The sequence below is a fragment of the Ursus maritimus genome, unplaced genomic scaffold, assembly GCF_017311325.1.
Source record: "Ursus maritimus isolate PB19 unplaced genomic scaffold, ASM1731132v1 scaffold_14, whole genome shotgun sequence".
In the NCBI taxonomy this organism is placed as follows: domain Eukaryota; kingdom Metazoa; phylum Chordata; class Mammalia; order Carnivora; family Ursidae; genus Ursus; species Ursus maritimus.
Genome location: NW_024423786.1, coordinates 25600608 through 25628014, shown reverse-complemented (window position 1 = coordinate 25628014; position 27407 = coordinate 25600608). Strand labels below are relative to the sequence as shown.

At 38.9% G+C, this 27407-nt stretch overlaps 1 protein-coding gene across 1 annotated transcript in view; it reads right to left on the bottom strand.

Moving 5' to 3' along the window:
- Positions 1 to 27407, bottom strand: part of MAGI1 (membrane associated guanylate kinase, WW and PDZ domain containing 1) — a 606640-nt gene that overhangs the window by 88626 nt on the left and 490607 nt on the right. The window contains 4 exon segments of the mRNA XM_040628589.1: positions 1478 to 1513; positions 6452 to 6534; positions 12880 to 13081; positions 21046 to 21252. Coding sequence (XP_040484523.1) covers positions 1478 to 1513; positions 6452 to 6534; positions 12880 to 13081; positions 21046 to 21252 — 528 coding nt within the window.

The window sequence follows — 27407 nt, the reverse complement described above, 5'->3', positions numbered from 1 at the left end:
TCAACAGCACAGGAAAGTTCCCATGATATTATAGCTATAAGGGAAAAAATACAGAAACTTCTTTTCCCAAAATGTCAACATTCAAACTTCCATAGAAGCAAATATGCCCCTGTGCACAGCTATATTATCTCTACCAGCCATCCACAGACAGCAGTGGTCACTCCGACATAGCAATCACCTAGCAAGAGTGATTTAAATTGGTTCAGCAAATGGTTAAGGCACTCACCGTGTGTCTCAAAAACCTAGTTCTTTTTCAAATACTTTATCTAATATTACCAATTAGTCCTTCTTCCCACAATGACAAGGACGTTTTAAATATCTTTTAAAAATAAGCTCCATTCAATAGTTATCGACCAATGCTGGCATATCTATTGGTTACAACAGGATATGTTCCCAATGTCAAGAAAAGCAGAGCTAAATTCCATTATATCATAATTCCCGTCAACCACGATTGACAATTATATAACAAACACAAACAAAATCACATGACAACAGTGATCTGCATTATTAAGTATTTACGTTTTCAGTTCTTAAGGCAATCTCAAAAATGTTAGGCTGATTCAGTAATCTCAGGGCAGTTCTTTTCATATTGATGTTAAACCATCTTCTATCTCAAAAATATACGATGGTCAATGTTCAATAATCCAAGGCTTTATGTGCAATTTAGCTTGAAAACCTGGGCTTTCCAATCTATCCCTCAGTAGATACGTCAAATGGGATGCAAACTTATTTTAACACTGTTCAAAGCTGAACGTAAAACTTAGCATAGAACATAATTCAATATATTCCAACAGCAAAGATAAAAGCATTTGGCATTATCTGCAAATGTAAATTATTTCTAACTGCCACAGCTAGACTAGTCAAGACTTGATTTACACGGATACACACATTCTAAGGAAAATGTCACAGAGAAGCTCAATATCTGGTTTTCAAGCCATTTATTACATCTACAAAGTCATCACGTGGCTGGTGACTTCATAACCCAAGACTAAGACTTATTAATTATTCAGTTGATCAGGAGAATTACTGTATTGCTATTACTCCTACAAATAATGAGTTTGGTGGGTTTTTAGTTTAGTTTTGCTTTGCTTTTCTGTATGGCCCCGGAGATAACCACCCGCACCAAACAAAGAAATGAGGTGGAGGCAGGTCATCCCAGAGATGAAGGCACACAGCAAGTGCCTACCCTCTCAAGGCTCTTCTTAACCCTCAATTCACAAGACTACCTAGCACCAATTTGCTAACTCTCTTTCTAGTCTCAAGGCACTAAGACATTTTCTTACAATTTATTACAACTCTGAGTGATGCCTGCAAGTCAGACACAAGGGTTATAAGATTGACCTTTCATGGGTAAGCCGGAATGAAAATCATCATTGAAGAAAGAGCAAACTAAAGAAACTGAAGGATTAAGCAATTCGCTGGAGACAAAAAGCATTCAGGGCAAGTCACGCAGCAGCAGCAGGCTGGGAGGGTTTACCTAGTTCACTGTCCAGCTCCTCGGTGTGGACCCCTTCTTCTCCAAAGGAAGAGCGGGAATGAGACAGAAAAGAGAGAAAGAAAAATTCAGACACCAACACCAAGAAAGAAAACTACCCTCAGAAAAACAGCAGCAAACACAACACTCCGTTTTGTCCTTACCTGCATTGTGGCCTATCTCACTGGCTTGGCTAGTAAACCGGAGACCTCAGTGTAAATCACAAAACGGTAAAAGCTGATATTGGCAACATAATTATATGGCTCATTTCCTTGCGTGTCAGAATAGGGTTTGACTGGTGGTAGAAGATGACAAACACCTTTGCGGTTTCAATGTTCTTAAGTGGGAAGTCACTTATTACAGACCTTATTTCGGGCAAACAAAGCTGTTACACCTTTCAATATTAGACCTTTTAATACTGCAATAATCCTCTAATCAGTGAGGCAATTATACTCACAATTAAAGCATTACTTAACTTAGAAGCAATTTTGCTGCCTAAAAAATGGAAGGTGAGGTCAAATTGAGAATGCAGATTGTAAAATGAACTACACTTAACAGCACCTTACAGAGGGAGTTCGAGAGGAATTATGTCAGGATGTTGCATGTTAGGAAAGCAGGCTTGAAGGCTGCCCTGAAATGAGTACGGGAAGGCATCGTTCAGTTTATATAGGATTTCTAAGTCAAACAGCTCAGAAATATTAGAATGAAAATGTTCTCAATAAGTCAGGGGGCAAAACCAGTCAAGATCCTTTCCATGCTTGACCTCCTCCTGCTGTAAGTAAAATGCTGTGTGATAACTGAGAAGAGAACACAGAACAGCACACAGCAAATCATTTCATGCATGAAGTCTCTCCAGCTATAGAGCAAGTGGCTGTCCCCTCTGCTGTACGCTCCGCAAACACAGGGAATAAATCTGTTTTCAGCACTGCAAAATGCTCAGCGCTCAGGAGGTTTTGGTACATGGCAAGTACTAAATATTTCAAAATGGATGGATGGATGGATGTCTCCATTACTGACTTCGGTAATCAACATGGCGCTACATGCCTTGTAAAGTCTTGATTTAAAAGTGATTCAACTGCCAACAGTAAGTTTTGGTGTTGGCACTGTCTCTGAAAAATGGAATCTTATTTACCTAAAATCTGTCGAGAAAATGCCCATTTAAATATTACTTAATAATGTCTTTGGGGGTGTGTTCATTCATTTCTCCAATAAGTATTTAATGAGAGAGAGCTATTATGGGCCAGTCACTGTGCAAAGGGACAGATTAAATATCCTTTTGGAGGAGGAGACAAATCCCAAACTCCCATAAATAAAACTAAAGTTAAAACCGTGATTATTTCTCTAAGGTAACACACAGCACAGAGTGACCTGATCGTATCTGGGGGCAAAGTCAAGCAAACAGTCCCTGAGCTATAACCTAAAGGATATAAACAATTTAACAAAAAGTCTCGAAGTGACGAATGACTGAAGTTTGAGCTTTCGGATAGCAGGGCATTTTGACTGTTGTGTTCATTGATACATCTGAAATCCTTAGGACACACTTGATTTATAGAAGGCAATCAATAACTGTTTGTGAAATGTCAAAATATTCTAAGAGAGAACTAGTGGGGATGAAGGGCAGAGTGGAGAGGAACAAGAGAGAGAAAAGCCAGAGGTCAAACCACTTAGGGCTTGGGGACCAGCTATGGGGAGGGCTGAGTATTTATGGTGCAGACAGAGAACCAGGGAATAGGGCTTGAGGGGGTGGTCAGTGATAACACAATCACACTGACATTTTTAAAAGGCTGCTCTTGGGGCGCCTAGGTGGCTCAGTCGGTTGTGCGTCTGCCTTTGGCTCAGGTCATGATTCCAGGGTCCTGGGATCGAGCCCGGCATCAGGCCCCCTGCTTGTGGGGAGCCTGCTTCTCCCTCTCCTCCCCACTCAGGCTCTCTCTTGCTCTCTCTCTCTCTCTCAAATAAATAAAATCTTAAAAAAAAAAAATAGAAGACTGTTCTGGGTACAGTGTAAGGAGAGTGGGAAAGAGTCTGGGTGAGAGATGAGTGTGGCCTGAACTAGATGCTACAGGTTGTGAAGAAAATAGTGAATGGATTCCAGAGATATCTGGGAGGCAAAGTAAATTCAGGGAGTAGGTGGGCTGAAATGACTGTTAAGAGAAGTAGTAGATCAGGCGGGACTCTTAGGTATGCATGAATTTTACCCTCAACCGAGATAGGGAACACTTACAGAGGACCAGGTTCTGGGCGGAGAGATCATTAGTTGGGTTTTAAGCAGACTGGGTTTGAAGTCTCCTTCAGACAAAGAGCATTAACAACCAGGCAGATTAAAATATTGGCCTGGAGCTCAGAGGCAAGGTGAAAGGCTTCTAATTCAATTAGATAAACAGAAACAATGAAAGGAGTTATACACTGGAGATGAAAATCCCAAACCAGTTCATCGCTTTTTTGAGTTAGGAAACAATATACAAAATTTTTGCAATAAGTATGATACTATGTTGTTACATTCCATGTGTGTATGACTTCCAGAGAACAGAAAGAAATACAGGAGCAATACTGTGACCAACGTTATTCTTCTTTGTGTCACGACAGAAAAAACAACACAAGGCAGATTTGTGTTAATAGGCACAGAAAATGCAGGTGTGGGGACTGATAAATGACAGAGTGGTAACATCTGGTTATATATTTATACTGTTTGTGTATACAGGCATGCAGACATGCATATAATTTCTACTAGAAAAAGGTTATGTGAATCCTAATGTTGAAGGGATAATTCATAAACTAACGGTATTTGGTATGAATACATACTTGTTCCAGAGATAATATCATTAACACCAATGACAAGAATTCTAAGAATGAAAAATAACAGTTGACTTTTAAACAACACAGGGATTTAAAAAAAACAAAACAAAACAAAACAAAACCACAGGGGCTAGGGGGTATTGACTCTCGGCAGTCAAAAATCTGTGTGTAGGGGCGCCTGGGTGGCACGCGGTTAAGCAACTGCCTTCGGCTCAGGGCGTGATCCCGGCATTGTGGGATCGAGCCCCACATCAGGCTCCTCCGCTATGAGCCTGCTTCTTCCTCTCCCACTCCCCCTGCTTGTGTTCCCTCTCTCGTTGGCTGTCTCTATCTCTGTCGAATAAATAAATAAAATCTTAAAAAAAAAAAAAATCTGTGTGTAACTTGTGACTTCCCCAAAACTTAACTAAAAATAGTCTACTGTTGAAAACCTTGCCAATAATAGTCAGTTAACACTTCTTTTGTACATTATAAGTATTATATACTATATTCTTATAATAATACTTAATTTTTTTCTTAATATTTTTGGTACTTCAAAGCTGTGAAAATCATTTTCAGGTTTTTCAAATTGTCAGAAGTCTCCAAAAATTTTTCTAATATATTTACAGAAAAAAAATCCGCATAAAAGTGGACCAGTGCAGTTCAAACCTGTCTTGTTCAAGGGTCAACTGTACTAGATTTGGTAACAAAATAATTCAGCAATTCTACTCAACACTTCTACTCCATTAAGTTTCTCTTGGTAAAAGCTATTGGAGTTTCTATCATCTATAAAATACATTAACAGGCATTTTCGTATGTTCTCAGTATAATTTTAATGGAGACCAACACTGAAGTCCTATGGTAATAAGAAGCCTAAAATGCCTTCACAATCATCAAGCATCAAATAAAGATTAAATTTTGTTCCCTGAAATTTTATGGTTGAATGTTTTTTATGTTCTGATCTTTGAAAATCGGTCACTTTTATATTATACATGAAACATAATACTTGAATAATCAGGACAGTTCCCTATCCCTTAAACATGCAGATAATGAAGCTGACCACACATGTTCCATTCCTTCTTCAGGAATGGGACTAAGCAACCAAAATAAAATGAGCATCTCAGTCATGCCTCCTTAGTCAGAAGGATTTGTATTTCCATTTGGAGTCACTCAGATAAATATGAACACGCAATTTTATGCTCATTTCATGGTATCTGCAATCCGTGTAGAGCAGAAGGATCTAGGAGCACAAGGTTTTGGCAGTATTACGCTTTGCTGGCTTATGTTTTCAGACAGACTTCAAGTATATATATATAATAATTCTGTACCACAGGACAAATTAATAAAGTTTCATTATCTTACAGTAAAATACGTATTCCATAATTATACCACTAATTCAAATGCCAGAGATGAATAATGAATAACAAAACAAACCATTTCCCTTCTAATTCGTCCATGTCAATAAAGTAATTCTGGTAGAACTTGGAATAGACTTCGGTGTACTGAAAAGGCACATACTTGTTCTAATTTTTCTTTTTTTTTATTTTGGAAAAGTAATTAGAAATCCCAAAACCTTGAAATAAACTTCTCAAAATAGCAACTCTTACAGCCAATTGATTCTTTTTCAAGATTAACAGGCAGAGTTGGGCTAAGGGTAACACCTCAGGCTCTTTCTTAGAAGAATGTACTTTTCAGATAATGAGGATATATTCTAAGTTACACAGAAATTCCCAAAGAAGTCACAATCTGCCTTCCCTATGTCAAGTTATAAAACATGTAGAATTCAAGAAAAGCTCTTGATTTTTTTCCTTTAAGACTTTTATAATATAAGATTAGGATCCAAAAGGTAAGTAACGAGAGTATCTCTGGCTTCAATATTCCAAGAGATTTTCTTGACTTTTCTCCAAGGTCCTGAAGGCAGAGGTTGTATCTTCATTGAAATAGTTTGACTGCTGTAAAGTTCTATTTCTAATGGAGATACTAGCATGCATCTGCCTTTACGTGTAAACAAACTGTTCTTTTAAAACAATTCTGATTCTCCTGCTGCTTTTGAAAACTACAGGTCACTTACCAGAAACTGGATGACCTTTTAAAAACTCACTTGTTAAGACCTGGTTGACCTTGCTATATATAACTCCTTATAACTTGCAAATGTGTATAAGCCCCCAGCTCACTTGAACCAAGACCTTCCTAGCCCCTTACCATCATCTTCACACTCTTCCAGAGGCTTCTGCTGCTTGTTCAGGCACCGAGGGTCTAACCAAGATGTTGTCTTTGTGTTATGGCTGAAATTGAGAAACAAAAACAAGAAATACATTTGAAAAGGAAAAAAAACAAAAAAGCAAAAACCTCAATGACAAAAGAATTAGATACTCTTGAACATTTCCCCTCAACCAGAGCAAAGCTACTTTTAACAGCAAACCCAACCTAGAAGAGAGCCTGAGTTTGGAATCTGAAGAGGCTTGGGAAGGGCCTTAGGTAGACTTTTTACTTATCTAAGGTATAATCATTCGGTTACATAAACTTAGCATGTGATGCCAGTTCTATTTCTGAAAAATGAGTTCCAAATGATACCCCTTGTCCACACTGTCTCCCCTTGTCTAGACTTATTTTAGTCTTCACCTTTGCAGAACAGCAAACTCCAATATGCTTTAAATTTGCCTCTGACTTAAACCTTGGATGCTGGAATTCACAAAGAAGGCCGCTATTTCACTCATTATATTACATACGATTTCCCCTGACACTGTGAAACTACCTCGGTTCACGCAATTGGCTCACAGCTGCTAATACCTATCATTAATCACAGCATCCTGAATTGCAATGCACACAAAGTGAGGGCAACCCAGAATCACCTATCATAAACAGAACCTGGGCCAAAAAAACCCCACAAAGCTTGAAGAAGCTAAACACATCTGCCTTCTGGAGGGCACAGCCCGACTCCAGATGAAGTGTCTCAACAGACACTGAGCGAGGCCTTGACGGTTTGAGACTGTACAGTAATATTCCCAATTACTGCACTGCAACCACATTAGAAGCGTCAAGGGAATGTCTGGAGGAACCTCCTGGAAGCAGCTCAGAGCCCCGGGACAAAGTTCTGCATCAGCTCCCGGGCCACTCTATGCAAGCTCAATAGGAGGGCCAACGAACTACAAGGCCGGTAGTTCAAGCTGCAAACCAGAAATGAAAACAAGAAATGAAAAAAAAATTTTTTTTTGGACCTTGAGGTAGTAACCTTGATTGTTTTTGGAAGTCTGCAGTTTAGGTCGTAAATGCTGAAAAACACTGCCACAGTTGTTTGAGATTCAAGTCTTATTGATTGTTGAAAAAACTTAAGGCTTAAGTGAAAAACAGAACGTGCAAAGGTATATACAAATCAACTCAACTGTATGAAAAGGAAAAAGAAAAAGAAAGGTAATAGAGTAACAACCGTTAATAGAGTAACGGTGTCCACTTACAACTACTAGAATCTGTTCTTTTTCACGTATGTTACAATTTACTAATCCTTACGATAATCCTATGTGGGAAGTATTAATACATTTTACGGATCACAAAAATGAGGACAGAGGAGGAAATTTGTACAAGGCTACTACTGTGTTGATACCTAGAATACTGGCAACAAACCCAGGGAGTCCAACACTAGAACCCATGGTCTGAGCTGTTCCTACACTAGCAAGATAGAAAAAATGGCCATTGCTGGGAGGAAAGATTGTGATTTTTTTAAAAAACACTTTTGTAATTGTGGATTCAAGGGTAGTTATAAGAAAGAACATAGAGTGATCCCACATGGCCCTATTCCCAGAGTCTCCCAATGGTAACATCTTACAAAACTAAAGTACAACGTCACAACTGGGATATCGATCTCCATATAGTCAAGATAGAAAACATTCCCGTCATAACAAGGATCCTTCCTCATGTTACCCTCTTATAGCCCCACCTGGTTTTCTTTGAATCCCTGCCCCCTCAAACCCCTTTTAAATCCCTGGCAACCACTAATCTATGTTCCCCATTTCCACGGTTTTGTCATTGCAAAAATGTTCTATGGAATCATACATATGTAATCATTGGGGATTGCTATTTTTCATCCAGCAGAATTCTCATCAAGGTTGTCACTAAATTAATAATTATTTTTATTGCTGAGCAGTATTCCAGGGCATGAATGCACCAGAGTTTAACTATTGAAGGACATGTAGGTTGTTTCCAGTTTTTGGTTTTTTGCAGATCTACTATAAGCATTCATGTCCAGGTTTTTGTGTGAATGTTAAGTGTTCACTTCTCTGGCCAAATGTGCAATTGCTGGGTCATATGGTACTTGCATGTTTAGTTTTATAAGAAACTCCCCAGCTGTTTTCTAGAATGCCATACAATTTTACATACCCACCAGCCATGTAGGAGTGATATAGTTTCTCTGCCTCTTTGCCATCATTTACTGTTATTAACTATTTTTTTATTTGAGCCATCCTAATAGGCACGTAATGATATCTTTGTGATTTTAATTTGCATTTCCCTAATGGCTAATGATGGTGAACAATTTTTCATGTGCTTATTTGCCATCTGTATATCCTCTCCAGTGAAATGTCTGTAGTTCATTTTCTAATTGAATTTTTTCAATGTTACTGTTGAGTGAGAGCTCTTTATATACTCTAGATATCAAACCATTTTCAGATATGGGGTTTGCAAATACTTTCTCCCGGTCTGTACTTTGCCGTTTCATCCTCTTATTAGGGTCTTTTCTAAAGCAAATGTTTTTTCATTTTGATGACATCATTTTTATCACTGATTCCTTTTAGGGTTCATGTTTTTGATGTCAAGTCTAAGAACTCCTTGTCTAGTCCTAGAGCCTCCCCAAATTTTTTCCCAAAAAGTTTAATTGCCTTGTGCCTTAAACTTAAGTCTGTGATGATCTGCTGTGAGTTAATGTTTTGAATAAGGTGTGAGGTTGAGGATGAGGTTAATTTATTTACTTCTGGCTAAACCCTTAATCTAAACCGTGAAAAGCCTATCTTCCCTGCATGGAAGCGCCTTGGCATCTTTGTTGAAAATCACTTGGGTATATTTGTACATCTGTTTCTGGGTTTCATTGATCTATGTGCCCATTTCTTCACCAATACCACACAGCCTTTGTTACTGTGGCTCAATAATAAGTCTTGATATCTGGTAGACTGATTACTCTAACTTTATTCTTCTCTTTCGAAACTATTCCAGGGGCACCTGGGTGGCTCAGTTGGTTAAGTGTCTGACTCTTGATCTCAGGGTTGTGGGTTAAAAAAAAAACAAACAAAAAAACCAAACTTTTCTAGCAAGTCTAGTTCCATTGTCTTTCCATAAATTTTTAAAAATAAACTTGTCTATATTAACAAAAAACCTGAGATTTTGATGGGATTTTGCATTAAACCTGTATATCCATTTTGGGAGAGCTGACATTTTTACTATGCAATTGCATCTCTCAATTCATGAATAGGGGACATCTCTCCATTTGTTTAGACTTTGATTTCTTTCATCAATATTTTACAATTTGTAGCATATAATATCCTGTGTATGTTTTGTTAGATTCACATGTAAGTGGTTTTTTTCTGTGAATTATATTTTATTTTGAATTTTGTTGTCCACATGTTCATATAGATATACATGTATGCTTATCTTTTATCTTGTGATCTTGCTGAACTTATTGTAGAACTTTTTTTTGTACATAGTTTGTGATTTTATACATTTCTTGTGTACGCTCATATAATCTGCATACAGGGATAGTTTTATTCCTTCTCTTTCAATGTCTGAGTCTTTTATTTCTCTTTCCTGGTTTATTATCCTGGCTAGAACTTCCAGGATCATGTTGATCAGGAGTGGTGGGAACCGAGGTGCCTCTGTGGCTCAGTTGGTTAAGCGACTGACTCTTGGTTTTGGCTCAGGACATGATCTCAGGGTTGTGAGATCAAGCCCCGTGTGGGGCTCCAAGCTCAGTGAGGAATCTGCTTGTCTCTTTCCCTATGTTCCTCTCCCCCCACACACTCTCTAATAAATAAATTAAATCTTAAAAAAAAAAAAGAGTGGTGAGAGCTAAAATCCTTGGCTTGTCCCCAGTCTTGCAGGGAAAGTTTTTTTGCTTTTTTTGTTTGTTTGTCTATTACCACTAAGTATAATGAGAGCTGTACATTTTTGGTAGATATTATCAAGTCAAGAAAATTCCCTTCTGTTCTTACTTTTCTGAGAATTTTTATCACGAATGAATTTTGTCAAACACTTTTACTGCACTGATGAATATGATCATGTGATTCTTTTCTTTATCTTAATATGGTAGATTATATTTATGAATTTCTTGTATCCCTAGGATAATTCCCACTTGGTCATAGTGTATAATTCTTTTTCTTTTAAGATATTTATTTATTTATTTATTTATTTATTTATTTATTTATCTATTTAGAGAGCACATGCCCGGGGTGGGGGTACGGGAAGGGGGAAGGCAGAGGGAAAGAATCTCCAAATGACTCCGAGATGAGCGTGGAGCCCAACGCAGGGCTCGATCCCAGGACCCCGAGATCATGACCTGAGCTGAAACCAAGAGCCAGTCACTCAACTTACTGAACCACCCAGGCCTCCAACTCTGCAGTTTTCTTTTTTCTTAGACTGTCCTTGTTTGTTTTTGGTAACAAGCTAACCATCGCTTTATAAACATAATTGCTAAATGTTCCTCTACTTCTGTTTTCAGGAGACTGTGTAGAAATTTAATTCTTTGAGCGGTTCTCCAGTGAAACCATCTGGGCCTGGAGATTTCTTTTTCATGGGTTTTTAAATGACAAATTCATTTTCCTTAATAGTTATAGAACTAGTTAAATTATCTATTATGTATTGGATGAGTTGTGGTAGTTCGTGCTTCTCACGAAATTGGTCCATTTTATCTGAGTTGTCAAATTTATGTGTGTAGATTTGTTGGCAGTGCTCTCTGATTACCTTTTAATGTCTTCAGGGTCTGCGGTGATTCCCTGTTTAATTCCTAATGCTGGTGATTTGTGTCTTCTCTAATTCTTTCTCTTTGTCAGTTTTGCCTTGTTATTCCTCACTGAACAGCAGACCTTCAGCTTCAATCTGAGTGTAACAGATTTACTTATATTTTTATTTATTTATAGTTTAATTGGCCATTTCGTTTTTCTTTTTTAGTAGTACATAAAACTGAGGTAAAGCTTAACAGAGAATCTTGATAATAGAGCCAAAGTGCAGCATTTTAAAAATTGACTATTACTCATTAAAAAATTATATTACCTAGGATTTTTTAAGTGGTTGAACTGTATATTTTTCCATTTTTTAGTCAAGGTTGTTTATTAAATGTTTAACTTTAGTAATATGTATCATATATTATATAGGTATATGTGTGTATGTGTATATATATATATATATATACATATATACACACATAAGTGTATATAAGTTTTATAATTTTGAAAGACTTTTCATATCTATGTACAGTAATCTCCCCTTATCCACAGGGGCTAAGTTCCAAGACCTCTGGTGGATGCCTAAAACCGTAGGTAGTACCGAGTCCTACATATACCATGTCTTTTCCTATACATACATACCTATGATGACGTTTAATTTATACATTAGACACAGTAAGAGATTAACAATAACTAATAGTAAAAGAGAACAATTATAACAATATACGATAAGAAAAATTACATGAATGTGGCCTCTCTCCTAAATACCCTTCTTGTAATGACGTGAGATGATAAAATGTCTACGTGATGAGATGAAGTGAGGTGAATGACATAAGCATTGTGACGAAGCGTTAGGCTGCTATTGATCTGACAATATGTCAGGGGATCATCTGTTTCCAGAACCAAGTGACCACGAGTAACTAAAACCCGCACATCGGGGTGGGGGTGGGGAGGTGGTTTCCATATTCTCAAATTTTAATCCATGTACTTGTACCGTGTTTTAAAAAAAAAAAAAAATCAACTTAAAATGGATCAGAGACCTGAATGTAAAATGTAAACTATAAAACTTCTAAAACAAAGGTAGCAGAAAATGACAGCTTTATAACTTTGATGTAAGCAAAAATTTCTCAGCCAGCACACTAAAAGCACAGCCCACAAAAGAAAAACACCTATAAATCAGACTTCCTCAAAATTAAAAACTCTGGGCTCTTCTCAAGACACAGTCAAGACAACAAAAAGAAAACTCAGGCTGGGGGGAAATGTTCACAAAACACAAAGACGATATAGGAATTGTATTCAGAATGTATGAAGAACTCTTAAAACACAACCAAAACCAAAATAAAACAAAACAAAACAAGTCCCTGCAACCCAATTAAGAAAAAATAAGCAGAAGATTTACTTTTTCTTAATGGCTCAATATATTCTTTATATACTATGCCATTATATATACACCAAAATGCGGCTGTCCCACTCTTCAGGGAAATTATTGACCTTCTGCTTCTTCAAGCTCCTCAGACTCAATGACTGGGATGCTATGCTAATCGTTTTTCTGGACAAAGCTGCTTGAATTGCATAAAAGATAACCATGAGCCCGTCCATGATCAGTCCTTTTCGATGTAATTTATCAGCACGGCCACTAGCAGGTGGGAAGGGAGGGGGATGACAGAAAGGAAGAGAACTTCAGGGAGGAGGAATGGTATACTTTACTCTATAAAATAGACTTCTCCATTTTCGGTGTAGGCCATCTCCCAGTTCTCAGGTAGAGGACCTAAATTATCCTCTGCACAAAGAGGTAGGTATTGAGGGAACTTCTGAGAAGCGTCCGTGATGGGAGCAGCGACGATGCTACTATTCACAGGGGGTAGTGCTGTTTCTTGGAGAGTGTGCTCTTCTTGGTCACCAGAATCGGCTGTTAAATTGCAGGGAGATAGAGAGAGAAAAAAAAATTCATCAATCATATCCCAAACCAGGGAGTTCACAACTGCATCTTTATTCTTAAAAGCCCTCACTCATTCCTAATTGCTGGCCATCAACTCTATTCCATTTTATTTAGATGGAAGTTCTTTAAACAGAAAACATCAAAATGATGTATCACATTTATTATACCTAAAAAGAAAGAAGCGAAAGACATGCTCAAATAATGCATTACTCAAAATCTTGGAAATGCCAAAGAAGAAACAAATTCATGACTCAAAACCTCAAGTCTCTTGTACTAATAAGGCCATGGAAACACAGACTGAGCCATACTCTTCCTCTTAGGTCTCATTTGGTTTCATGACTCAGCAGGCCTTGGAGGGTAAGAAGAAAGTCCATGCTGAAAACTCAGATACAGTGGCATCATTACCATTTTTGTATCAATTATTTAAAACATTTTTGGTAGACAGTGGCAAAGATCAAAGACTGGCGCATCCAACTGGAAAGTATACAAAACTTTACAATATAGACACAGCTCTACCAGTGAGTCAGATTCAAGCCTCTTTTGGAAAAGTGAGGTGAATGCTCCTGTGAAAACCAAGACAGTTACCCCCAGAACAGGATCATGTGGGTGGACTAATTTGACTTGGGTCTTAAGAGAAGACTCTAAGTACACGAATCTCCTTGCCTTCTCATTAACTAGAAACATCAAGGAGTGATGTCATCAAAATATCCACAAACGGCACTGCTGACATTCTGGCTGAATTTTTATAGAGGCCAAGAATATTAAACATCATTCTCCATGGAGCTTTAAAACATAATAATCAGGGGTTGTAGTTGTTTTCTATCTCCCACAGTAATTCTCCTGTAGACATTTCTGATTTCTGAAAGCAGACTGAGGAATAATAAAAGACCCTTTTCAAATATTTCTCTGATGAGTAGTGCCCAATGACGCCCATGAGAACGAGGGTAATTCAACATTTGGATGGAGGACATGTCTAGTGTATTAAACAAGCACCTCCACCAAAACTCCACCACCACTGAAGAGGCTGCCCTGCGTCTTGCCTATCTTTTCGTAGAACCCCCTCTCAGACCTCCCTTTGCAAATCCGTCCATTCAAGGTCCTGCTGGCCTAGGTGAGGACTGACTTAAACCCACTCCTGGGTCATGTGGTGGTTCTAAGTCACGTTATCACTCTTGCCTTTGTGATCGGATCAGACATGTGATCCAAAGCAAACCAATGAAGGTCAGGCATAGAGTGTTTGCTGGAATTAACCTCTTGATGCTGAAATTATTAAGCAGACAGTCTCATGCTATAGGTGCTGGTGGCCATCTTGACACAGGTTGGTAAGACCTGCCTTAGAATTAAGCTGACATAGAGGAAAGCAGAAATGAAAGATAGAGAAAGTCACCAAATGGCCCTAATTGAGCCACTGATTCCATGTACTCCTGGCCTCTTCAACTGGTTGATCCCCTAAATTCTTGCTTAAGCCAATTTTAGTTGGTTTTACAGTTTGTATCCGTGACTGCAGATTAAGAAAGCAACTACAATTTTGATGTAGAAAAAGGAAATTAGGCCAACATGGAAGAAACATTTTGAAATTACTAATGAGTAAAAGATAAATTCAAAGCTTGGCAAGATTTAAAAGAGTCACCCTTACTTCTCTAGGGGCCAACATATATTCCTTTCTGATGTTTTTAGAATGTACACTTCTCACGCGTAAGAGGACATAAACATAAACCTGGAGAGATGCTAACATGCAGATTCTGACTCCCTACTACAGAGAATAGATTTGGAAGAAGGTTCCAAAATGTGCATGTCGAAAACCCAGTGATGGAGATTCAGGTACAAGAATCATACTTTGAGGACAGAGATAAGAATTCTCCAAAGAATCAGTAGAACTTTCAGCTTCTGGGGGGGAGGGCTTGTCTTCCTGCCAGAGTATGGAACAAACTCCTATGTCTGCAGTGCCAGGCCAGAGGCATAAATGATAGGTCTAGAGGGAGCACTGGAGAAAGAGTACAGCCGGACTGAGGGGACCAGGGAACTCAGCGCCAGGTAATTAGCATCCTGAGGAAAACCAGACTCAGTGTTTCCAGATCTCTGATTTTTCAAGAGAAGGTGGAAATCTGTATTTTTATGTAAAAACTCCCAATATTTCAATCACAGTTCCTTAAAAAAAAAAAAAAAAACAATATGGCACAACAAAAAGAGAGAGAGATACTGATTACAGGCACTGTCTCAGGAGCTAGACTACCTGACTTCGAATCCTGGCCTCACCCTTTTTAATGTGGGCAATACACTTGCCCTCTATATGCCTTGGCTTCTTAATCTATAAAATGGGGATAACCACAGCAAGCCCACTGGGTTGTGGGGAGAACTGCGTGAGTAAAGCACTCAGGACAGCATCTAGCACAGTTAACAGTATTTGTTAGCTGTCCTCATCATGTTCCTTCATCAACGCTATTATGATTAACCTTTGTCTCCAGGTCAGATCTGGCCCTCAGGAAATGGGCAGAGAAATGACGGATGTGACATCAGACCACAGACCAAATCACAGGTTTGCCTGTTTCTAGCTGTGTGACTTCGGAACAGACTAAATACTTTTCTGAGCATCTGTTTCCTCATCTGTAAAATGGCAACAACACACAAGCCATGAGAACTGAAGGACTAAGGACACATAAAATGCTTGTCTGGCACTCAGTGTGGATGTCATGGTGCTCGGGACTCAGACCTGCTACTGGAAATGCAAATGCACCAGAGGCAGGGGTCATCTTTTTTTCTTTTTTTTTTTTTTTAAAGATTTTATTTATTTATTCGACAGAGATAGAGACAGCCAATGAGAGAGGGAACACAAGCAGGGGGAGTGGGAGAGGAAGAAGCAGGCTCATAGCAGAGGAGCCTGATGTGGGGCTCGATCCCATAACGCTGGGATCACGCCCTGAGCCGAAGGCAGACGCTTAACCGCTGTGCCACCCAGGCGCCCCGAGGGGTCATCTTTTAACACAATATTTAAGAGCTAAAGAAGTATGAGCAGGGCGCCTGGGTGGCGCAGTTGTTAAGCGTCTGCCTTCGGCTCAGGGAGTGATCCCAGTGTTCTGGGATCGAGCCCCACATCAGGCTCCTCTTCTGGGAGCCTGCTTCTTCCTCTCCCACTCCCCCTGCTTGTGTTCCCTCTCTCGCTGGCTGTCTCTCTCTCTCTGTCAAATAAATAAATAAAATATTAAAAAAAAAAGAAGTATGAGGACAATGGATGACATCTGATAATTTTACCTAAAAATTTTAATTAACCCATTTTATTTTTTAAAAATACTTTATTTGACAGAGAGAGAGAGAGAAAGCACACAAGCAGGGGAAGCAGTAGAGGGAGAGAGGGAAGCAGGCTCCCACTGAGCAGGGAGTCCGATGAGGGGCTCAATCTCAGGACCCTGGGATCATGACCCAAGCCAAAGGCAGATGCCTAACCGACTGAGCCACCCAGGTGCCCCAATTAACCCATTTTAATAGAAACAGGATGTAACAGGAAAAGGGTTGTGGCAATAGATGGGACATATATAGGAAATGATTCAGCGTAACACTGAGTATATATAATTTATGTTAAGAAAAAAAAAAAAAAAAAGCAAGCCCTGCCAAGATTCCAAAACCCCAACTATGGGAAGGGAATATTAGCGCAATGGCAAAATATCTAAGTGTCTGTAATTTCCTAAGAAAAAATGAAAATCCCTCTAGCAACTAGATCTTATTTTAAATTATCGAAATATTTTTATTTTACATATTTTCCATGTCTTCTTAAAAAATGCTTTATTGAGGTATGATTGACATAAAAAAGCTATAGATATTTTTTATTGAAAGATTTTTAGCTTCACTGGGGTATAACTGACAAAACTGTAAGATATTAAAGTGCATATCATGATGCTTTGATATGTGTATACATTGTCAAAGGATTCCTCCCATCTAATTGATTAATCAAAAAAAGCTATAGACATTTAATGTAAACAATTTGACATGTTTGGCTTTCTGTGTCTTCTTTCCAGTTCAACAGAACTTTAAACAAACTCATTCTCTCAAAGAAAATGGAAAGTCCAACAATGAGAGGCTGGGACAAAGTACCGACTTATAAATTCATAGCCTTAATCATGGCTTTGACTTTGACATATGCCCTAATTTCAGAAAATCTTTCATTCGATTTACGAAACATTTAGGAGCCCTGCTCTCACTCTCTTACTAAAGGTTGCCAGTGGATCCAAACAAGATAGGTAGAAGGGATTACTGGAACACAGGCTAGGTGGGGAAGCCTGGTTCTCCCACTGTCTAGTGGGGGAACGTGTACTGTTCCTCAGTGTTTTCATCTGCAAAATGGGGACGGTAATGCCTAGGTTGCTTACCTCTCAACATTCCAGGTGGTTTATAGGATACATGTGAAAATGACTTGTAAACCATAAATGAACATAAATAACTTTTTCATTTGAGTAAATAAGCTTCCAAGCATTTACATACATATACGCATACTTGGGGGCTTTGGAAGGTGACTCTGAGAATATAAGCTCCTGTCAAAAATACATTTCTGGAGCCTATATTACATGATATCTACTTTTAGATTTAGGGACATCTCTAACTGCCTACAGAGCTAATAAACTTGATTTAAAACACAAATAGCACATTGGATGAGCATGCGGGCTCTGAAGTCAGCTTATGGGGTTGAAATGACAGCTCTGACGCTCACTGGCTTTGTGAACTTGGGTGAGCTATTAGACCTCCCTCGTATATGTGTAAAGAGCTTAGCAAAGCGCCTGCCACATAGCCCTGAGAAACATCAGCTCTTAAAGTAATATCATCTCTTGACATTCCAAAGTGATGCTTTATCATTGCCTACTAATGGACAAGAAGCGTCAGCAGCCTTATGTTCAATAACAGGAGGGGTGCTGGGAGAAAAAAAAAAAAAAAGCCTTGAAACACAATTAAATAACATTTGATGTCTCTTAGAGGGGGTTAATGGATGCACCAGCTACTTTTTAATTGTGGTGGTTTGTTACAGATTTTCCATGCTGTCTAAAACAAGGTCCTTATACAAATGCTTTTATTCAGTGTAAGTAACTGTGTGCTTTGGTCAGAGGTGTAACTCTACCTTCACGAAGCACACATAAAGAGTGTTCATTCTCAAGGGTTTGTGTAGGTCCGTAATTGAGGCACAGTTTGTAGAAGACTGGCCTATTGCTTTGTGCTCAACAGTCAGTTCTGTGGGAAGTATCTGGGATGACATGTCATTGCTCAGCTCTCGCTTCAGTCACTGGCGATGGGAAGGAATTGTGGCCACCTCCCCCAGATGCTTCTGGCCACAAGTCTCCTGCTCTTTTGCCTGCAGACATTCCCAATATTTTGTAGGCATGTTATTTAGATATTTCATCCCTCCTTCAAAAGACCCAAAGCAGAAGTCAGCTAAGATAGAAGCAATAGCATGTTAATTAAAAATATCCCAGTAAATATTTTTAATAGCTCCATCGTGTTTCTCTCTTTGTATGTGAAACTCACTCCTTTATTATAACTCTCCCAACCAGGAGCCAAGACCTCATTATGTTACTGTCACTCTACTCTCCAAGTGGCTGGTGGATTGCTACTTAAAGTGGTTCAGAGAGCAAAATGCTTTGACACAGCTTGTTTGATACACATATCATAGACTGGGTAGTGTCAATTATTTGAAAGAATTTATACGAGTTAGGGTATGACAGGTTGTCAGCTGTCATAGTTGTAGCTTGGTAAGTGAGGAGGCATTTATTCAACACACCGAGGATGCCCATCACACGTATATCTGAAGATCATTGTCTCTCTGCATCTTATCGACTTTCTTAGTGTTAAGGACAGGAAGCTGAGGAAGACTATAAGGTGGTACTTGGCTTTTGTGTGGGTGTGTGCACAATGAATGACCAGACTGATTTCAGCAATGATGACCTGGGCCCCAAAGTTTTTCTTTGATGCCAGGATTTCAAGGGAGTAGTCAGTGAGGTCAGAATTTCTGAGGCGTGGCTTTTAGAGACAACGATTTATAATGGCTAGAAACAGGAAAAGCATTAAAATCTATAGTCAACAATTCCTGCTTTATACCAAGAAATCCACTTAATAAATAGAGGAGAAGTAAGGGCACACACATTTCTTGGGGACCATCCAGTCCGCGTGGTAGAACTATTTCAGTGCACATCACTCTGAAGGTCTTATTTCTGTGCCCACAGCTATGTTTTGGGTTCTATTATGATTTGCTACCCTTATTTGTTGAAAGATCAAGACATTATAATGTTAGCTACTTTTTAAAAGAAATATTAACTTTCTTTCATAATCTGCTTTCCTATCAGCGGGGACTACTATACATGAACTAAGTATTTCTAAGCAAATGAAATGAGCTGATTTCAATAAACGCATATGTAAAAGATGGTAAATTTCCCCTAGCTATTACAACTATAGGTCAGCCCCTGGCCTAACCATTCTAATTGGAAAATGGAAATTTTCGTGGAATCAAGTTCTTAGAGCTGGAAGGGGGAACTTAGATATGATTTAACCTTAACCATTTTACACATGAGAGAAATTAGATATTACGTTCATAATAAGACAACCACTGAGAACCAAGAAGCTAGGATAAGAGACTAGGTCTCCTCTTCTTTATCCAGTGCCTCTTCCAGAGGGGGTGGGTTACTGTTATGACAATAAAACCACCAGAAATTATTTCAACTGTCATCTTGAAGAATTTCTGGCTTCTGAGCTTAATGAATTAGAAAACTTTAGAGAGGCCTATATGGGCTCTAGAAAGCATTCGATTCATACAAGCATTTTCCTAAATATTCTATTAGATTTGCTAACGCAATACAGAGTTTAACTAATTTCCCCTTTATTGGAATTGAGTCTAATCAAGTAATGACTGAAGCATGGTGATGTCAGGAAAGGTCACTAAGAGAGGGTTAGATCTCATATGCTGCAAATAGATAACTTCTCCATAGTGATACTCTAAAATAATTGAAGAAACCACTTAAGCAGAGGAAAAACAGGAGAAACAAGCTGTTCTTCAAAGTCACCATATTATAAACTGGAGTGACTCATGTCCTGTGCAGTTGCTACATTTTGAGTTACTATATAAGGTGAAACGCCTATAAAGCAAAAAATATTTTTGAACAGTTCTGGGTCACCACACTAACCCAAGAAATATATATCATAACCTCTGTGAACAGTGCCCCTAAGAATTGTGCAATACTCAGCCTTCAATAGTCTTACCCAGAGGCATTGTCCTTGAAGATCCCCTTATAAAATACAGTATACCTAAGCTTGGGGGCAGATGGCCCGAATGTATATTTAAATGTATAATGCAATGAGTAATATATGCTATATAATATAGAACACATATGTAAGATATAATCAGGTATTTATTATTTTTCCATCTTTCTCCATTTGGGGGCAAAGAGATAAATTGCACAAGTTAACTGAACACAGTATATAGTTTAATTATAATCTCTATTTACAAAGGCAGGAGACAAAAGGATGCTGCTAGCCTTCCAGACAGCATCAATGGATATCAAACTGTTAAACGAATTCTCATATTTCTCTTTATAAGCCATCAGGCATAATTGTGGAGGAGTGTCAAGACCAAGAAATAAATTAACAAAATACAAATATTCTTAATACATATCATTTTGAAGAGAAGGAAACAAACAATGCTGATTATTCTTGATTCCCTTCTACAGACATTTCCCTCTAGCCCCTTTAAGATATGTGGGTGAAGTTAAAATAGTCTTGCAAAGAAGCATGTAATAGATCAGGGAAAAGACCACCTTTTTCCCAAGCCTTGCACGGTCAGTTCGAATTTTCTCAACCCTTCTGAATAGTTCTTGAGAAAAGACATCTTTTCATCACTCTCTGCAAAAGCCTCACACCACCCCTTCCCCCCAGTCCATCAAGGGGGAAGGTGGTCTGGTCTTTACCTGTAAAGCTACTGTTCATTTCAGGAACGTCATCCTCCTCCTCATTCTCCGCGTGGACTATGCCAGCATTTTGCATATCATTGTAGGACTTGGTTCGCTTTGGGGTCGACTGCTTGGAGCCAGGCTGAAGGCTTTGCAAGGCATCCGTCGTGATCACTTTCCCACTGACTGGCTGGCTAGGAGGTTTGGGTGTCCCATAATAGTTTCCTAGGTGATGGAGAGACACATTTGCATGTTTTAGAAAGAATACTTTGTGGGGTTTTTTTTAAGACTTTACATCTGAATCTCTCAGAACATTAAAAAAAGTTTTTTTTTTTTTTTTAAACTAGAAAACCAGAACACACTGTATTTCATTTCTGGAATAGGTTACAAGCGATGTTGTTCCTACCCAGCTAGACATGGTGATTTCAGAAGTCAGGAGGCAAGCTCCATTGTTTAGTTGCAAAGAACCTACTACTAGGGCTAAAAACAAAGCCGGCTGTACTGAATAGCAAAACTTCATCCTCATTACATTTGAAATTCAATTGGTCACCTTTTTATATAAATGCACCAGCATAATGCTGAATCCAATTGAAAGTTAGCTTCAGAGAAAATAAAACATTCATTACTGCCAGCACCCTTACATGCCTACAAAGTCAAGGTCTCCTTCCCTTAATAAGGGGACTCCTTGAGAGCGAATCCGGACACTATTTAAAAAGGAGGACGGTGAATACCACGTGGCGTCTCTTTAACTGAATGGCAGGCTTGACTCTCAGGGTCATGTGGGGCGGGAGCAAACCCTTGCCAAGTTTTAACAGAAAACTGTGTCAATGGTGGCACGGTGGCCACACTTTTAGAAAATGTCCATTTCACTTTTAGCCACTTTTCCCAACGTTTGACTCAGTGTGCTAAGTGATTCTGAGCAGTATCTGAATGGATTTTTACATTTTATTATTTTATTTTAATAAGTGTGCATATTTTTAATGCGGACTAAAAAAAATCTAGCTACTAAGTTATGGTAGTAACGTAAAGTTTACTTTAAAAATTAAGTGAAAAAGCAATACTTTTTTAAAGTGACTATTTAAAAATTTAAAAGGCAGCAATATATAATAAAAAGTAATTAACTGAATAAATAATAGTAATGGCTGTGACTAGAGTTTCCTTTGAAAACTTAAAAAATAAGTTATTTTAAAGAATATTTCAAGTAAATGTTCAGATATGGACAAAATCATAAAGGTGATGCATGAACAGCCAAAGTTTGAAAAACAGAGCTTATAATCAATAATATGCAGTGACTACATGATAAAAAACATCAGCACTAGAATGCCACTAATCCATTCACCATCACACATCTTCTAAAGGAAGGCCAGAAAGATAAATTACACTGAGTCCTTCAATAAATCCTAAGCAATGTTTGTAATTCTTTGCTTAGTAAAGTAGAATTTATACATAATAACAAATCCTGTACACACTGTTTCTTCCCAAGGAGTCAACCCACTGTCTAACTTCAGTACATAATTACATAAAATACACATTGTAGTACACAAGCACAAAAGCAAAAGGAGACAGTAACACATTGCTCTGCATAAGACACATAGGTAGTCAAGCACTGGCATCCACTGAGCCTTTATTTTATAATTAAAATTTCTTTTTTATTTATATTATTTCTTTAAAACAGTTTTTGAAGCACCATACTTATGAATATACACACCCGCTTTCTTTGACAGTGGTGTGCAGGGAAACTAACCACACAAGTTAAAACGTGCAGTAGGCTAACGGGTACCATGTTTGATTTGAAGGACACCCAAGCGAAACATACAAAACACATTTTGGAGGCTTGTACTCAACTCAGTCATCATAGTTCTTTCACAGAAGATGATGGTATCAATTTCTTCAAAAAACTTGTCAGGTTGCCAACTTAAAGGTACAAGTGCTGAATACAACCAACTTGAAGAAAGGCAACTCATGTATGTTTTTAGAGGCTAACACGTGTTGCAAGGAACAATTACACATGTATGAACCAAGACTCTTCTTGCATTTCTACAGAGGTTACATCTAAGGACATCCTACATCTTTGTTGAAGTTGAAAGTAGGCCACAGTGTTGACTTTTTCATGAACTGAAGACTATTAATGAGGTTTAGGTAAGTAAAACAGCTAACTATTTAAAAAATCATCTTCACAAGGGAAGAAAAACAGAGACAAACTCTAATGAATTTAATTCTAATTCCTTCTGATCACTAATACACCAAGCATCATGTGCATTTTTGAGTTGGAAGTTAAATAAAGACCGATGTCTATGTAAGACTCCTCCACTGAAATTTAGGACCAAAGGATGAGTCCCTTTATTCATAATTTTATAATTATAATTTTACAAGCATTATCATTCACTTTCAGTGCTATTAAACCAAAGCAACATTCAGGAAACTATTGTCACTTGCAAATCAATTAAAACGTAGATATCCTCAGTTTATGACAAAAATAAATGTTTGGAAAAGAAAAGTTCTACCTAAATTTGACAAATATGTGTGGATTTTCTTCAGTTTTCAAGTTCAGAATCTTTCTTAAGTTAATAAATGATTAGCAGATTTCTCAATGCAACTATAAACTCCCCCAAACAATCCACTTATTCATAGTTATTTCCTGTTTCTAAAAATTAGTTTAAGATTGGTGACAAAAAAAAAAAGTGCATATTATTAGGCCGAACCATACGCAATGGCTATTGTAGAAGACAAACTGTCGTATATCAGCAATCTCATTCAGGTTAACCTAAAGTATAGGCATGAACTGGACCCAGCACACCAAAGTGGTAAAGAGTTTGGCTTTCAAATCCTAACTGGCTCTGTGATCCTAGGCATTTAACCATTAAACAAACAAACAAAAACCCCAGTTTGTCGTCTTCCGTAAAACTGGGATCCTAAGAATACCGAGTTTCTATCTAGAGCACCTGTTTTGAGGATAAAAGGAGATGGTCCATTGAAAGCCCTTCACCCACACTAAAGTCTGCCACTACGCTGAGGCTCGATAAATGACACCTAATGTTGACAGTTTCTGTTTCTAATCTTTCAAATGAGCTCATTCCACCATGTTGGAAGGATTAATGAGACCATGTGTCTGAGGTGCCTGCCACAAGACAACTGAATACTATTTCTTTACTCTTGTAAAGGAACAAGCAACAGAACCTGCCAATGACCAAATAGCCTTGGGCAAGTTTTTACCCTCAGTCTAATACTTCCTCTGTGAGACAGAAATGACAGCCCAGGTGACCCTAGTGACTGCACAGGATTATTCTGAAGATCAAATTTTGTAACTTTCTGGAAGGTACCCTGTAAACTATAAGGGGTTATAAATGGGAAATGGTGTAATTATTCAAATTCCTCCAGCATTTCTTATTTCCCATATTGTCTGCAGACATTACAGAAAAACTTATTTCTAGTAGTTCTCTAACTACAGAGGGTTCAACTTTCCTTCACAGATATGTTTTTCCCCATGTATTCTACAAATTAATTTGCATTACTCACTAACATATAAAAATGGAATGTTTCTGATTAAAATCTGGGTATACTGAGAAGTGCTGCATGACAAACTGTAAGCTCTGGTTCCTTGGATGCTGTCTTTTCCAGGCAATGTTGATGACAAGTGTGTGACCACAGCCAATTCACCTGGAACACACGCGTTGAACTAAGGATTTCTGCAGAGAAGTTGTTCTCTTACCCTTGGTGCGTCCCTGTCCTTGCCAGACCACAAGAACAGCTTCCCTAAGGCTGCTGCAATGTGAACAAACAGGCACACAAAGGGACTTGGGCACAGGAGGGAGGGAAGGAAAACGAAACCTTCAAAACAGCCTCAATAATTCACACATTGGTCTCAGTGATATGATTCTGGGTGAATGTGGTTTCGGTGACCCGACTTGTGGTGGGCAGGGTTATGCTGACATCCCATGTTGTCTTCACCACAGGGTGGGCAAGATGGGTGGTACACTTGCCATGGGCCAGTCACCACGGGTTCCACTGCCTCGACCCGCCCTCTTCACTTTCCAAATCTAGCTGGCTGGCCCCTGGGCATGTCCCATACAACTCACCCCCTGCCCCACAGCAAACTCTCTGTATTATCAAGTCGCCACGCTGGTCAGCACCGGGCCACGCCTAGCCATGGTACAGCGCAAACTTCCAGAGAGTATGTGCAAGAGAATCCCTGTGAGGAATACGTGGATCACTTAATGGTATTAAATAAAAATCATATGAAGAATTATAAGTTATTAAAAATTAATTTGGATTATCATCTGGCAGGCTTCACAGTTTCTAGGAGACATGAGCCCGACTGTCCTATAGTCTCCACGTTAGCCAACACACACTTCCTGAGGTGGCCAGGCATCCACCCAAGTGGGGATGCGTGTGTCTCTGCTGCTATTCTCAAAACTGGCTCTACAATAAAACTTAACAGGGGTGGTGGCTGGGGAGGGAGGAGAGGGCAAGTTAAGACAGAAGAGGAAGCCGCTGCTGGCCTTAATTAACAGGCACAATCTTTGGCCATGACCAAGCCTAAGAAAATATTTTCTGACATGTGTTTAAAAATTAATGGGGACTGCAAATCAATTTTTAGAGCTTGATAAAATATTTAAGGAGGACTGTAACCCTGAGTTTTAAGCCAGAATGAATCAAATTTATATGGCCTCTCACTTTGTACAAGTTTAGTATTCATTCATTTCCCTACAAGGAACTTTTTTTTTGGCCAGGCACTATGCTAGACACTAGAAATAAAGATATAAAAAGGGACTAAAACAAGATCTTCACACATGCTCTGTATAGTATACGTCAATTTTCCTAAATGTCGTGCAAACCATAAAGTTCTATTGCATGGAGATTCTGGTTGAGTGGGTCAGGGAAGGGCCTGAGATTCTGAATTCCTAGCAAGGACGGACGGGGCACTGGACCACCCTTTGCATAGACAGCAGAGGGAACCAGGTCAGAGAAAACCATTCCTCTTTAGTAGGTAAGGAACACGGAGGCCAAGAGTAGCAGAAATGCCTATCTTAAGAGTCACTGGTTGGTCCAGGGTAAACAGCACTCAGGTTCTTTGTCCCCTAGTTTGTAATTCCATATGGGAGGTGGACGTGGGCAGGGTACTTGTCTGCCCTCTTCCTACAGAACATGCTTTTAAATATAAGCCGAACAGGACAGTAGTGACTACCAATGGCTGGGAACCTATAGTATACGTCTTTGGTGGGGCAATATCACCCCCAAGGGGGCAAAAATAGGTTTGATTCTTTGGGGTGTGGTAGGATAAAAAAAGCCTTACTCTTTTTATGTGTAAAACTCAGATGTGCATAGGTACTTAAGGCTCCAGACATCCAGCATATCTGTTTTTGCCTAGCCTCAGGGTCATGCCATTACCACCCACTTGTCGTCAGAGACTGTATCACTGACCACCCCCCCACTAGATCAAAGCTGCCCTGAAGGGTCTTCAGGGAACCACGTACCTCTCCTTCCCAATGCCCTTTGTTGTAATTATCAGATGGTTGAATTTGCCACTGTCTTTACCTCTAGACCACAAGCACTACGAGAGCAGGGACCACATCTGCTCGTATACACCACTGCATCTCCAGGCCTGATGCAGGCCCGGCACATACTGTCATTAAGCATTCTCTGAAAATGAGTCAATACACAAGCAGAGACAGCACACAGGAACGCCCGCCTGGACGCTCCTCCACACCTCTATCGTGGGTCTGGTTTGTAATAGCGTGACTCATGGCAGCTTCTTCCCAGTCCATCAATCACATCTCAATGACCTCAGATCCGCACTGTTTCACTTTCCACTTGCTTGCTCAGCACATGATGGTATCACTCGTAAAACGCCCATCACTTTCTTTTTACTCTTCTCTGTCTTACCTGCTCCACCTTCCAGAATCATGATTTGCATGCAAAGAACGACAATAAGCCACTGTCCTATAATGAGATGTTTGTTCTTGCTGCCGCCATTTGGTTTTGAATTTAAGACCAAAGAGGGTCATATAACTTAATAGCTTTGTGACCCTGAGCAAGGTAAGGGACCTCTCTCTTTGCAGCCTCAGTTCTCATGGTATAAAGATAAGAACAGTACTCATCTAGCAGGGTTTTTTGTGTAGATGAAATTAGATACTGCGTACAAAGTACTCACATTTTGCTTGGAACAATGTTAGCGTGTAATGAACCCTAGCAGTCTTAAGGGGCACCTACTGTTGGAGGCCAATATAAGCTCTAAAATATAGCAGACGGTATTGGTATCAAAATGTATTCTTAAAGAACAACATGGACCAAAATTTACCTTTATTGTGCACCTGTCATGTGACTACCCATACGTTCACTTACTCTAATCTTTATTAATAATCCTATGGGAAAAAAGACAT